At 41.7% G+C, this 14324-nt stretch overlaps 1 protein-coding gene across 1 annotated transcript; it reads left to right on the forward strand.

Moving 5' to 3' along the window:
- The first annotated feature begins 5172 nt into the window (after positions 1–5172).
- C12H10orf53 (chromosome 12 C10orf53 homolog) lies at positions 5173–14091 on the forward strand. The gene is made up of 3 exons (XM_055424282.2): positions 5173–5269; positions 13247–13366; positions 14027–14091. Exons 1-3 carry the CDS (start codon positions 5173–5175, stop codon positions 14089–14091), a joined length of 282 nt encoding a protein of 93 aa, XP_055280257.1.
- Positions 14092–14324: the final 233 nt, after the last annotated feature.

Here is a 14324-nt window from a genome sequence, read left to right on the forward strand (position 1 = left end):
CATTTCCAGGGTTGTGGCAAAATGATATAAGCTGGTCATTGTTCGAAAATTTAGAAGTGTTATAAAAATTTGATATTCTTATTGCAGGCTCACAAGTACATGTGCACACACTTCCTGAACCCTGCATGGCCCTGCACCCAGCACAGACATATTCCAAACTGCAAAACCCCCTCCACAACCCCAAGAATCCACAGAACCTGAACTGTCGTCATTATTGTTCAGTTGCTCAGTCATGTCCAACTTTAACTTTTTTGCAACCCCATGGACTGTAGCCCACCAGACTTCTCTGTCCATTTCCTTTGATCCCCAACCCCGGGATTGAACCTGAGTCTCCTGAATTGGCAGGAAGATTCTTTACCTGGGAAGCCTGAACCAGAACCACGGTCCCTCCAAACAGAAGGCCAAATGCTTTCTGTTCAAAGCCCAACAGGAACCTTCAAGTGTATGAATTTGTGTGATTGGGATGCAAAGGAGGCATTATCCAAAAAGACAATGGCCTAGAATATTCCAGGAGCAATGAAGGGGATACAAAGGAACAGGATGAAAGTAATGTGGCTTTGCTCTTGTTGGCCCCCAAATAACCAGATATAGGTGACATCAACAGGCAAGCCAACCCCCAATGAGCAAAATAATGCCACCCCTCTCCTGTTCTTCTGAAAGTCCTGGGAGGTGGACACTGGTACATTCAGGCAGAAATGTAAGGAGGAGTCCCTCCCAGGTTCACAAGAGCAACCACGAGTTTCTAAATTACACCTAAGCAATTCCCCTTGGGGACAGAGGGAGAACCGGTACCTAGGCTTCCCTTTATAAATTGAGGCAGCCTCTCAGCTTTTAGGTTTCTCTGAGTTTTCCTTCCACAGCGGCCTCTTGAGTCTGCAGGGTGAACGGTGTGGCATCTGAAGGGAAAGGTGCCCTCACATCACAAGAGAGGACCTTTCTCAAAGCCCTGTTCACCCTTGTATCCTAAGGACCAGCTCTCTCTTTGTTCTCTTCTACTGCTTCTGCCATGTCCTCGTGGGATTTCACTTCCTATTTCTGTTCATTTAATGTCATTGGATCCCAAGTTTCTGTCCTTGGTCTCTATCTCTTATATTTAAGAAACTACAGAACAGCAGGCTGAACTGATAGAGGAGGGCCCCTTCCACCTATAAAAACATACACACAAAGAGGAAAAAAATTTAAACACATAGTCAAGTTCAAAAGAAAGAAAATAAACCCACATTCTAGGGGGTGAAAAACGCTATCCAAAACAGAGCTGTGAGCAGGAGCTAAAGGTGTATCAGACCTGACAAACTCCAGTGGTCGACAGTGGTCTTTTCCACCCCTGCAAGTTGAAAGGACATAACCTCAGCCCAGCCAGGGTGGGAGATGCAGCTAAATGCCCTACACTAAACCAGAACCTCAGAGAGGTGTCCTAACTCTGTGAAAAGAACTAGAAACACTCTTCCCATCAGTCCAGGGGAGCACTGAGGAACCATGCTATTCACATAGGGCTGCAGATGATGGAGAAAAGACATCCACAAGAAATTTAATTATAAATGTATGCTATATGTGGATGTAGAATCTGAGTATATACATCTTATCTCTAAAGCAGGAATTCCAAACCAATAATTTATTTAAATTGCCTAGGTCAGTAAGATCCAAAGGACCTCAGCAGGATCAATTACAAAACCACTTTCCACAACCCTGAACACACCAAACCCCCATGGGGGAGAACGCTCTATTAAAAATAAGGTCACGGGCAAAAAACACAAACAGCACAAGAAATGGCTTATTGGAGGGAAAGCAGCAGATAAGACAAATAGGTGAACAACATTGCAAAGGCTAGAGAAAAGAGATGACTGAGAGAAGCTATGAAATAGATTCATTTAACATTGCAAATAAAATCTATGAAAAAGGGAAAGAATAGGGGGAAAGCACTATTTAAAGAGAAAATGGCTAAGAATATTCCAGAATCCAAAAGCACATTATTCTAAAACCCATGGTCGAAAAAGAAATAATAGTGGAAAATTTTAAATATTTAGAGCAAGAAAATAGATATACCTCATATCAAGACCTCTGGAATAGGAACTCCCCTGGCAGTCCAGTGGTTAAGACACTGTGCTTCGAAAAAAGGGGCCCAGGTTCAATCCCTGGTCGGGGAACTAAAATCCCATATACCTCATGGAGTGACCAAAAGGTTTATTAAAAAATAAGATAAAATAGATGAGTAACAAGGATTTACTGTATAGCACAGGAAACTATATTTTTTTTAAAAAGCCTCTGAGATACAGCAAAAGTGATGCTTTGAGGGAAATTCATACTTACAACAGAAAAGAGGAAAGACTTAAGACTGATGAGTTAAGATAGCTTAAAAAGGTAAGAAAAAGACCAAACAGTAGACTCAAAGAAAATAGAAGGAACAGTAAACTCAAAGAAAACTATCAATGAAAGGAAAAACAAGAACAGAGAAGCTAAATAATGGAAAAGTTGATTCTTTGAAAAGACTAACAAAATAGACAAGTCACAAGTAAAACCAATAAAATAAAAAGAGGTCAGAAATAAGTAATATTATGAATAAAAACTGACATAACCACAATAAAGTAGACAATAAAAAGATGGCAAAAATACATCAACTAGTTTATGTCAAAAATGTCAGAAAACTCAGATTGTAAAATTCTTAGAAAAATATAATTAATAAGAATGATGTAAGAAGAAATAAAATTTCTGGATAGTGCTATAATCTTAAACTGAAGTGGTGATTTAAAATCTTCCCACTCAGGGGATAAATAAATTAATAGAAATCATAAGAAATGGTTAAGGTAGCTACATAAGATCAATATATAAAAGTCAACTTCATTTTATACAACAATAAAATCACAATGCTAAATAGGTGACTTAGGGAATTCCCTGGCAGTCCAGCGGTTAGAACTCGGCAAACTCATGGGGATGAGTTTGATCCCTGGTCAGGAAACTAAGATTCCACGAGCTACATGGTGTGGCCCCCCAAAAAAGAGAAAAAAAGAAATACATGACTTGCAATAAATCTAACAAAACACATGCAAACCCATACATAGACAGTGATAAACAACACTTAAAGGCATTGAAGAAGATCTAAATAAAGGAGAGGTGTGTGTGTGTGCACACGTGCTTAGTCATGACTGACTCTTTTTGACCCCATATGCTGTAGCTCGCCAGGTTCCTCTGTCCTTGGGATTTCTCAGGCAAGAATACTGGAGTGGGTTGTCATTTCCTACTCTAGAGTATCTTCCTAACCCAAGGATCTGTCTTTTATGTCTCCTACATTAGCAGGTGGGTGTTTTACTAGCATCATCTGGGAAGCCCCATAGGAGAGATATTTCAGTATGATATATAGGAAGGCCTCAGAAACATTTAGTTTTCCCCAAGTTGATCTCTAGATTTGATGCAATTCCAGCAAAATTCTCAATGGGAGTACTTCTGTTTCTGGTTACAATAAAGTAGTTTAATTTAGACTATACCTCCTACATAGGATATCTTTAAAAACCTGGCATATATATTTTTTGAATCTTCTTGAAAATCATAAAAGAGTAACTGGATTAAGATCATGAAGAGAATGACAGCAAGTATAGCACTGAGATGCTTTTTCTCTGGAGCTATCTAGTGATCTTGAATAGGCAACCTAAAAGATGAGATGCAATTTTGAGTTTGCAGAGTTAGGCTTCCAAAAACTGGAGTGTTAAACACCACCAAATTAATCTTGGTAAGCCACCACCCTCATTGGGCCAGGATCCAAAAAGACTGCACCATAGAAATGAGGGAAAAAATACAAATAAACCAACCTCCACATGGACTGCAGCCCAGTTTCAGGCCATCTGGATGGCTAAGCAAATCTCAGACCCTGAAATTGTATTAAGATGATCCTGGCTTGCTGGTGCTAGCAGGCCCTGGCAAGAAGTGAAAAATAAAGTCTTCCATAGAGGAAAATAACATCATGCTTGGCCTCAAATTATTTCTACAAATAATTTTTCTAATACAATGTCCAATACACAATTAAAGTAAACCAAGCACTCTAGGAGACAAGACAAATCGACAGAAACTAGCAGAAATAACAATGAAAATAGATACACAGGGTCTCCGGATAGTGGAATTCCCAAACACAGAGTATAAAACAAGTATTTTAAAAATGATCAAGAAGATAATACCAGACCTAAAAAACTTGGCAAGAAACTCAACTGTATAAAAAAGTGGCACAGCAAATTTGAAAATGAACTAAACTAAAATTCTAGAGTTGAAAAATAAACAGCTGAAATAATGAACCAGATTGATGGGTTTCATAGCATTTAAGACACAACTGCAGAGAAAATTAATAAACTGGATTACAAGCAAAAATGAATGTATGTATACACACATACATGCAATCCCAAAAGAAGCATGGAAGAAAGAAAGAAAAACACAGGAAAGAAGAGACAGTGAGAATAATACAGTGGGAATGCAATGAGAATACATTGAGAAAGTGTAACATACATATAACTGGAGCCCCTGAAAAGTGAGTACATGGGACAGAAGCAATATGTGAAGAGATAATGGCTCAAAATTTTCCAAAAACAGATGAAAGACTTAAATTCACAGTTTCAAGAATTCCAGCAAATACCAGGCTAGAGAAATAAAAAGACATTATACATACCTTACAAAGGTTTCCAATTTATACCACATGCCTGACTTGCCTGGGAAGGTTACTTGGTCATTCCAAGCTTCTGTTTTGTAAATACAAAACATAACCTACTTCATAGGAACAGCAAAATGATTAATGAGATAACGTGGAACGTTCTTAGCTTGTCGCCTGACATAAACTTTCTGTAACTAGCTGTATATGTTGTTAACTGCTATTATTTATCATTAACACTTGCCACACCAGGTTGAAATACCGTGTTTACCAGCTTGTGAGGGTTGCAAGAGCAAGTGGCTTCCGACATCACTTCTTTCTGCACCTCAGAAGTAGGCACACAGTAGGTGCAGGCATTCAAGACTCCTCATCCCCAGGCCCCACACCAGGTACTTGGTTGGTGATTTGGAGTGCAAATCCTCCAGCTCCACCCACAACCTCCGTGGCCCCGCCCACCCACGCATGACCACGCCCACCCTCACCAAAGGCCAGAAGAGCAGTTGCCTAGCAGTGTGTATTGCGCTGTAATCCCAGCAAGAGTCCTGGCCATGCTCAAGAACGCGCAGGTCATCATGCGCTATGGGCCATACAGCTCAATCGGTCTGTCAGTGGAGCACCGCACCTATCGCCTGGAGGGCCTGCTAGGTAGGCAGCCGAGCACCAAAGGGCCATCCAAGGGCCAAAGGGCCATCCAACTGCATATGCTCAGGTGCACCCCAGCCTCTGAGCATCTGTACAGGCTGTGCCCTCTGCCTAGATTTCCTTCCTTCCTACTTTCTCTGGAAATCTTCCCTAAACCCCTGCTGCCTAGTATTAAGGGAAGAACAGACATACACCGTGAGCCCACTGGGTGCTGAGTAGTAAATTTCCTGAATAGAGAGATTACATGCCTTGCTTTACACATTGGGAAACTGAGGATCAGGAGTATTAAGTGACTTTTCCAAGGTCACCTGGCTGGAAAATGGCAGAGAGTCTATTCCTTGATCTTTCATTCATACAGTAAACCTTTATTGAGCATCTAATATTTGTTGGACACTCTTCCAGGTACTGAGGACACACTGGTGAACAAGATACAAGACCTTGAAGTGCGTGTGTCCTTGCTGACTACTAATTGTCAGTTGTGCCATGCTTCTGATAGAGGAGCATAATCATAGTGGGATCTATCACTGGCCATAATTGGAGGGAAGAGGAAAGAGAACTAGAAAGATTTACTTGCCTGAATTACATTTGAGTTGAGCTTTAAAGAATGAGGAGAAGCTAACTAGCGAAAAGGAAGAAAGAGCATTCCAGGCAGTGGGACTGATGTCTGCAAAAGATGAAAGCATGAACAAATGACCTGTGTCTTTGTTGAACTGATGAGAGGATGAGGCTGGAGAGGAGGACAGAGGCCAGATCCAGCAGGCTGTATTGTATTAGGCAGGGGAATGAAACTATGGCTGCTGCAAGTAGGACAGATTAGAGGGATCCAGGAATGGAAGCAGGGAGATAAGGGACTGTTGGGGCAGTCCAAAGGAGAGAGAACAGTAGCTTGGGCCAGAACGGCCGTAAAGAGGTGGTGGATTAAAGTAAAAGTATTGGTACTCCCTAAGAGGATGGAGATGGGAGGAGAGGGTCAGGAGGGTGTGCTTCAGATCCAGTCAGCGTCTGGCTAGAAAACCCCAGAGTTCACAAAAACACTGCTTGAGCTAATAAAATCAGCATGGTTTAAGTATACAAAATCAACACACAAAAATCAGTTGTAATTCTATATCTATCTATGAACAATCTGAAAAGGAAATTAACAACTCTATTTACAATAGCATCTAGAAGAACAAAACACATATAAACAGATTTAACCAAGGAGGTGCAAATCTTATACACTGAAAACTACAAACATTGCTAAAAGAAATGAGAGAAAACCAAAGTAAATGGGAAAATATACCATGTGCATGGATTGAAAGACTTAATAGTGTTAAGATGACAATACTTCCCAAAGTGGTATACAGATTCAATACAATTCATATCAAAATCTTGATGATGGTTTTTTTGCAGAAATGGAAAGTCATTCTAAAAATCCATAGGTAATTTCAAGGGATTGAGACTAGCCTAAATGATCTTGAGAAAGAACAAAGTTGGAGGTATCATACTTGCTGATTTTATAACTTACTCAAAATTATAGTAACCAAAATAGTGTGATATATCATAAGGATAAACATATAGAACAATGGAATAGAACCAAGAATCTAATAGTAAACCATCACATTTCTATTGACTTTTGTCCTGAGTGTCAGGACTATTCAACGGGCAAGTTTTTTATTCTTTAAGAAATTTTACTGGAAAAACTGGATGTCCACATGAATATCTTTTGAATAAAATTAGACTCTTCTCTTATACCATATTTAAAAACTAACTCAAAATGGATCAGAGGTCTAAATTTAGAAACTAAAAAACCCTTAGAGGAAAACATAAGGGCAAATCCAAATGACCTTAGATTTGTCAAGTATTTCTTAAACATCAAAGCATAGGTAACAAAAGAAAAAAATAGAACAATTGAACTGCATTACAATTGAAAACTTTTGTGCATCAAAGAATACTAAGAAAGTAAAAAGAAAATCTAGAATGGGAGAAAAGATTTGCAAATCATATATCTGCAAGCAGGACCTCTCATTGTCATTGGAATGCTTAGTAGGCATCTCATACCAATGTGCCCAAAATTTCTAAACCAGCCTCCCTAGTACTCACCAGTCTCTCCTGCATTTTTTCCATCTCAGTTCACAGAAGTGCCATTCTTTCACTTAAACCAAAAACCCTGCAGGCATCTTTCTCTCCTCCCTTTCCCTCACACCCACTTTTGTGTAGCAGCACATCCTGTTGGTTCTATCTTCACAGCATCCTGCAGAATTCAACCATGTCTCACCTTCCCTCCCACCACCCTCTGGCTCTTTGTCCAAGCCACTGTCAGTCATCTCCTGCCTGGATCACTGCCCTGGCCTCCTCACTGAGTCCCCTGTGACCACCTTGTCCGCTGTAGTCTGTTCTCAGCCCCAAAGCCAGGCGATGCCATGAAACCTGAGTGAGAGTGTGGCCCTTGCAAGAACATTCCGGTAGCTCTTAGTTCACTCAGGGAAGAAGCCAAAGGCTTACAGTGGACAGCCAGGCTCCACATGACCTCCCTAACCTCATTTCCTCCTTTTGCTGCTTACCCTCTCCTCCTGCTCACTCTGCTGCAGCTCTATCAGCCTCCTCGCTGACCTTGAACACACCTAGCCCACTTTTACCTTGGAGCTTGGAAGTGCTCTACTTGGGATGCTCTTTCTACACATTCCTGCCTGGTCTTTACTCCCCCAGCCTTCAGGTCTTTCTCAAAAGTCACCCTCATGGACAGGTGTTCCTTGAGCACCTCCACTGACAATGTCATCACTTCCCTCTGCCTCCGTCTTCGTCATCCCCCTTCCCTCCTCTTTTATTTCTTCCTGGTGCTGGAGAAGGAAATGGCACCCCACTCCAGTGTTCTTGCCTGGAGAATCCCAGGGACGGGGGAGCCTGGTGGGCTTCCGTCTGTGGGGTCACACAGAGTCGGACACGACTGAAGTGACTTAGCAGCAGTGCTCATTAGTATCCAGCACAACTGTGTTTCACCTATTTCTCTTGTTACCCTTCTCTCCTACCAGGATTTCAGGGTAGCAGGGATTTTTGTGTGTTCTGTTCTCCACTGGAGTCTGAAACTGTGCCTGGAATATCTTAGGGATGGATAAATATTAGTTAAAATGAACCTGCACAGAGCCAAACACTGGAGCCGCAGAAGATGAGACAGTGGAGAAAACAAAGGAAAGTTAGAGCTGGGCAGACCACAGGACATGGGGCAGTGGTCCCTCTGAGGGGGGCAAAGATAGAGAACCTGGAGGCATAGGATAGCATAAGAATTTCAAGAGAAAATGGCTAATGGGCACCACACTGTTAGCAGGAGTTATCTTTAGAAAAAGATGAATTCATGATTGATGAAGAACATAGAAAAAGAGTGTTCTCAGAGACCTGTGATGGGAGGGGAAGTTGGCACAGTCACTTTGAAGGGCAACCTGGCAGTGTCCTAAAACTTAGCCATATACTGTGGAATCCAGATGCTCCATTTCTCAGTTACATAGATATATAAAAACTCATACACACACATGGAAGCATGCCCAGGAACATTTTCTGCATTCCTTGGTCATTGTGAAAAATTGGAAACAACCGGAAAAAGGAACGGCTGGATATATTGCAGTTCATCCATCACGTGAAAACCACTATGGCAGATCTATGTATACTGACAGGCTGGATCACCACACCATAGTGTTAAAAGAATAAAGCATACTCCTGAATTTTATCTACACTGTGAGCTCACTTCCATTGAAAAAGACCAAGAGGGGAGGAAGTATTATAAGTGATTTTTAAATTTTTGTCCTTTATTTTCTGTAATTTTTAAGAAATCACTAGTCTGCATTACATTTGTAATCTGATAAAATTGAGAGTTTAAAATACTCTTTGGCAGCCCAAGTATTTTAAGAAGCAAGAAAGGAGGTAGGTCTGAGCATCGGTCTACTGGAAGGTTGGGGGAAAGAACTGTGGGCCATCAAATGTACTGATGGGTTTTTGCCCCTGACAGGTTAGGTTCAGAAGGTGGGCAGAGGCTACAACTGCAGGAGGTGAGGGAGTGGGTGAAGATGAGGAAATGAACAGTCCAGGCAGCTTTGCCCACAGTAGGGGAGGGGAAGGAGTATTTCGAGAAAATTGAAGGGAGAATTTTTATGGTTGAAGGAGACTTGAGTATTGCAAGGTGTCAGCAGGTGGTTGATTTTTAAAGTTAGCTCTGTATATCCCTGAATGGTAATTTATACAATACTCTCAGCCAATATTTACTGAGGGCCAGTGACAAATTCCAGGGTGTTAACAGAAGCAAAGCAGGGAGCATCTGCTCCCCTTTCTCTGTCCAACACTCCCCCATCAATTTAGACCCAACTAACATGGTGGCATAGTGGTTAAAGAATCCACCTGCCAATGCAGGAGAAACAGGAAATGTGAGTTTGATCCCTGGGTCAGGAAGATCCTCTGGAGGAGGAAATGGCAACCCACACCAGTATTCTTGCCTGGAAAACCCACGGTCAGAGGACCTTGGCAGGCTACAGTCCATGGGGCACACAAAGAGTCTGACAGGACTGAGCACCCAGGCACACACAACATCACACCAGGCACAGCGTGGTGCGTTTGCAGACCCGTGTCTGTAAAACCTGCCTCCAAGTTCTGTGTGTTTCTTTAAAAATCGTAGTCCTCTATCATTTCCCGAAATCCTGCTGGCTTTGGAAATATGCCTGATCTCTCCTGAACTTACCCTGCCTTAAGCAATCTGAAATGTTTAGTTCTTTCATTATTACCACGAATTGTAAAAACTCAGCAAAAATGTCCTGACTATGGCCTCAAGACTGATGAAACTAAACTAACTCATACTTAACAAAGAGTGTTAATTTCCATAGCCACGGTTACCCCTTGCCTGCTGTACTTAAGTCTGCCAAATGACCTGCTACAGAGGAAGAGACTCATGAGAATAGAATCCATCCTTATTTAGCTGAGATTCTCTGGGTGCCATCCTCCTGTCCCTAGTTATGCATTAAGTGCACTTGTTAATGGTCATTGACTTTGCATCTGTGGTAAGCAGAAGAGGGGGAGATGCCTGTTTGTTTGCCTTGACTTTCTAAATCATTTGTAGATGGCACACGCTTCCACCAGTATTGAGAAGAGGGAGGCTTTTCCATATCCCTCCAGTTCACCAGGCTCCCCCATGAAGAATGAGGTGCCACTTCAAAGAGTCAGGCTATCTGCAGGTGGCCTTACAGCTTCTGGTTGATTTATGCTGGAGTTTAGCCACTGCCTTTGCAAAGACTTTGTTGCACGGAGTATATTTATCTGACCTTTCTTTGAATAGGCAACCATAGCAGCTCATAGGAAAAAAATGGGTCCTCCACGTAGAGAGGTGGCATTTGGATGAACTGCAGGAATTCTGGTGCTTCTCTGAGTTTGATCCCTTAAGCCTGCACTCGCTGCCCTACTGCCAGGCTCAGCACATCCTGGACTGTGGACTGGTGAGAAGGGGATGGGCATCCTGAGGATGAATAGACAATGTAGACCCCGAGGTGGCTTATCCCTTTAGTAAGACACAGATTTATGTCAAAAGAGTTGTTGAAGGTGTCCAGTGCCATTATGAGTTTGTTTATTCAATGAGCTGTATTAACAGGCCCCTCCCTGCCCCAGAGGGGGGTGGATTGTGGTCAGTAAAGGAAACAGAGAACTTTATAAGGCAAATTGAAGAAGGACATGCTCTATTACGAGGACTTCTTCCTGGGAGACTTCTTCTGCTCAGATATTGAGGCAGATTCCCATTTTTCAGCATTGACCTCCACCTCCATAGGGTGGGTTATTTGGTGGATCAAACCCTATGTCTTAGGTACACCTTGCATGAAAAGAGTGCCGCTTTTCTCATAAAACAAACCCCAAATCCAGATGCTCATGTGAGGCTCGGTCAGATGTGCCCTGCAGAGAAAGGACCTTGTCAGATTGTGGGGCTGGGCACATCTTCCCAGATCTCCTACAGAGCCTCTTGTCCCTCACCCTGTGGTCACAGGGGCCAGCCCCAGACAGAACCTGTGCTCCTTCTCTCAAGAACCCCCAGGCTTTGGAGAGTTGCTGTTGGGGGTTATTAGGATAGAGGTGGGTGTAAAATGAGAGTGCAGAAGCTGTTTTATTCCTGATTTTTTGCAATCAAATTGAACTACATATCCCAGGGGTGTCTTCAGACAATGCAGAGCCAGGGTCGTGGAAGCCAAATTTCCTCCCACCTACCAGTTTGTAGCTTTTCCGCCTCAGGCTGTGCCTCCCCTCACCTGAGCAGGCACTGCCAGGGGGCATAGGATCCCCAGAAAACTGTCTATAGACAGTTTTTATGCCTTTATGCCCTAGAAAATCCACTCGCTATTTCAAACTGGGCGGACAGCTTCATTTAAATAAGTCCCTGGTCCAAACTGAGTGCCTCTCTCCAAAGATGTTTAAGAATAAGACAGTGAAATAGATTACAATAATACAAATATGCCAAAGATGTGGGTGTTCTGTAGAGAGAGATGTTAGCAGACGTGAGGACAATTAGGGCCACCCCTGGGTGCCCAAGAAGCGCTATCTTGTTAATGGAGATCCTTGCTGAGTTGCTTTCTGAAGTTCCTTTCCAGAAGTGAAATTAAAATCACACAATCAAAATGTTCACAGTTGGGGCTGGATGTTCTTGAACTGATTGAAAGATGAAGAAGTGGACACGCCAACATTTTGAAACAGCGATTGTCTCTGTAATTAAATGTAATTAACTATCATAACTGTTAGCTTTTCTCCACATAGACCTGATTGAAATGCTGAAATTTTGAAAAACATGCCCTCCTCCCATCTGATTTCTCTTTCGATCCTCACCAAAATTCTCACCGACAAAGACTGCCAAACGTGGTAATTTAGTGCACAAACTCTAACATGGAGGTTATAGTGTGAACATATCAGGACCTGGGGAGAAATGTGTTGGAGAAAACAGAGCTCCATGCATGCCATTTCTCCTAAGCCCATATACCCTTGCATTTACATAATAAAGAATAATTTTTTTATAAAATAAATAACAATTTTCTCATCACTGATCTCTAAGGAAGGTGCTGTTGAATGTAATAACTAAAATGCAGATTCCAAAGGGGAGAATAAAAATGTAGTCCATTAACTTTGAAAACATTTTTTCTCATTATTATTAAAAAGCCTAGTATATGCTAAAAGAATTTTTTTTTAATTTCTCATAATCTCACCACAGAGATAACCACTAGATAGTTTCCTTTTTCCTAATATATGCACATACTTTAATTACACCGAATACATGTTTTTAATACATCTTAAAATATAACCCTGATTTTTTGCTTATATTACAAATATTTTTCTTGCTATTAAAAATTCATAGACTTTTTTAAAAATGTCAAAATAAAATCTTATTATGGACATTTACCACCATTTACTTGACCATCTTCTTATTATTGGGCATGTAAGTGATTCACAGTATTCCATTATTAATATTACATTGTTACAGAAGGAGTTTATTGTTGTAAATGTCTGCCTGTATTTCTGATTTTTTTTGTAAGTGCAATTTCCTGGGTCAGAGATTAGAATCATTTTTTTAATTTTAATTTTTGAGGCATTTGAGACTTTTGACATTGACTTCCAAATTGCTCTCCAGAAAGATGACCAATTGATATTTCCATTATCAAGATAAGCATTTACCTAATTTCCTATATCCCCTCCAACACTAAGTATCACCTACTATGAGGAAGACTCAAAAACTCTTTCTAGAGAAAGCTCATATTTTCACTGATCATGTGCCTCTGGCACAAATCACAACCCAAACCAAAATTTCTCAGGTCTCTGGCTGTGCTTCCCAGCAGAGGGGAGGGCATGTCAGGCTGTCCCAGGTGGGCATCCACCAGGGATGTTGAGTTTCAGCCATGAACAATTGGAGAGCAGGCCAGTTGCTTCCATCCGTGAAGACATCTGCATATCAGGTTCATCTGTCCTCATGGCACCCACATCCTTCTCCATCTTTTCCAGCTGTGATGGCTGAAGATGGACACCAGGTCTTCCTAGAGAAGATAGAAGACTGGAATGTGGTGGAACTCATGGTTAATGAAGAAGTTGTCTTCCGCTGTAACATCAAAGACCTGGAGTTTGGTAAATCCTTCCCACCAGCATTTTGCTTTTTCTAGGGCACTTCCATTTCTAGTTTAGTAGTCATTTTGTTCTGCCCAGATTCAAACTGGGTTTCTTTCTGAGTTTTAAATTCTTACTCTGTCACACATGAATGAGTGCATCCTAAACCACACACAGTGAAGTGCTTGATGCTCTGGGCTTTTTCATGGGACACTGACAACAGAAGAGGGTTGGAAAGAAAATGAATTTTTAGCTCTAGACTACAAATGGGACTATGCACATTTAGGGAGAATAGGTTGTTTTGTGTTGTTGCTTTTCATTTTAATAATGTGCATTTTATTATTACTTGCTTTGAAAATGGTTTTCGTTCCATTTGATTATTTTATCTAGGCTGGCTAAGACAATTAGAGTCAAATATGCATGGCATCATCAGCCACAGTCTATGGATTTCTTTGCCCCAGAGAACTTTTGGCTTAGCAGGCTGGCATTGTTCCTGCCTCACTCTGCTCAAGGTAAAAGCTTTCCCAATACACTAATGCTCTATTAAAGGCTAGTTAGCAATTTACATGCCTGGAACCTTCAGAAACGCTCTCCTAGTAGAAGCTGTATGTATGTCTTCTATGACATGACATTGTACAATCTCTAAAGCTGGCTGAAAGAAAATTATATCTATGTCCCTAGGAGGTGATGGTAAACTGGACCCGCTGTGCAGAGAGGCCAGGATAGCAGTACTAAATGCCTACTGATCTCCTCGTGGGAACAGGCATCTCAAGTCAACAGAAGAGCAGCTGCCTCCGGCCATTCTGCAGTTCAGACAAAAGCGGCCATTCCGGGGCCTTGGACGCTGGGCTCAGACAAGACAACCACCCCTGTCCTTCAGCCTGCACAGCATAGGTTTCTCACCTGGCTGCAAGGAAACGGAGCCCACAAAAGTAATAAAACCTCACCATTTGCAGCATCTCTCAATCTCAACCCATAG

Source organism: Moschus berezovskii, chromosome 12 (genome assembly GCF_049115385.1).
Source record: "Moschus berezovskii isolate FMDL1 chromosome 12, NW_MosBer_1.0, whole genome shotgun sequence".
NCBI classification, from domain to species: domain Eukaryota; kingdom Metazoa; phylum Chordata; class Mammalia; order Artiodactyla; family Moschidae; genus Moschus; species Moschus berezovskii.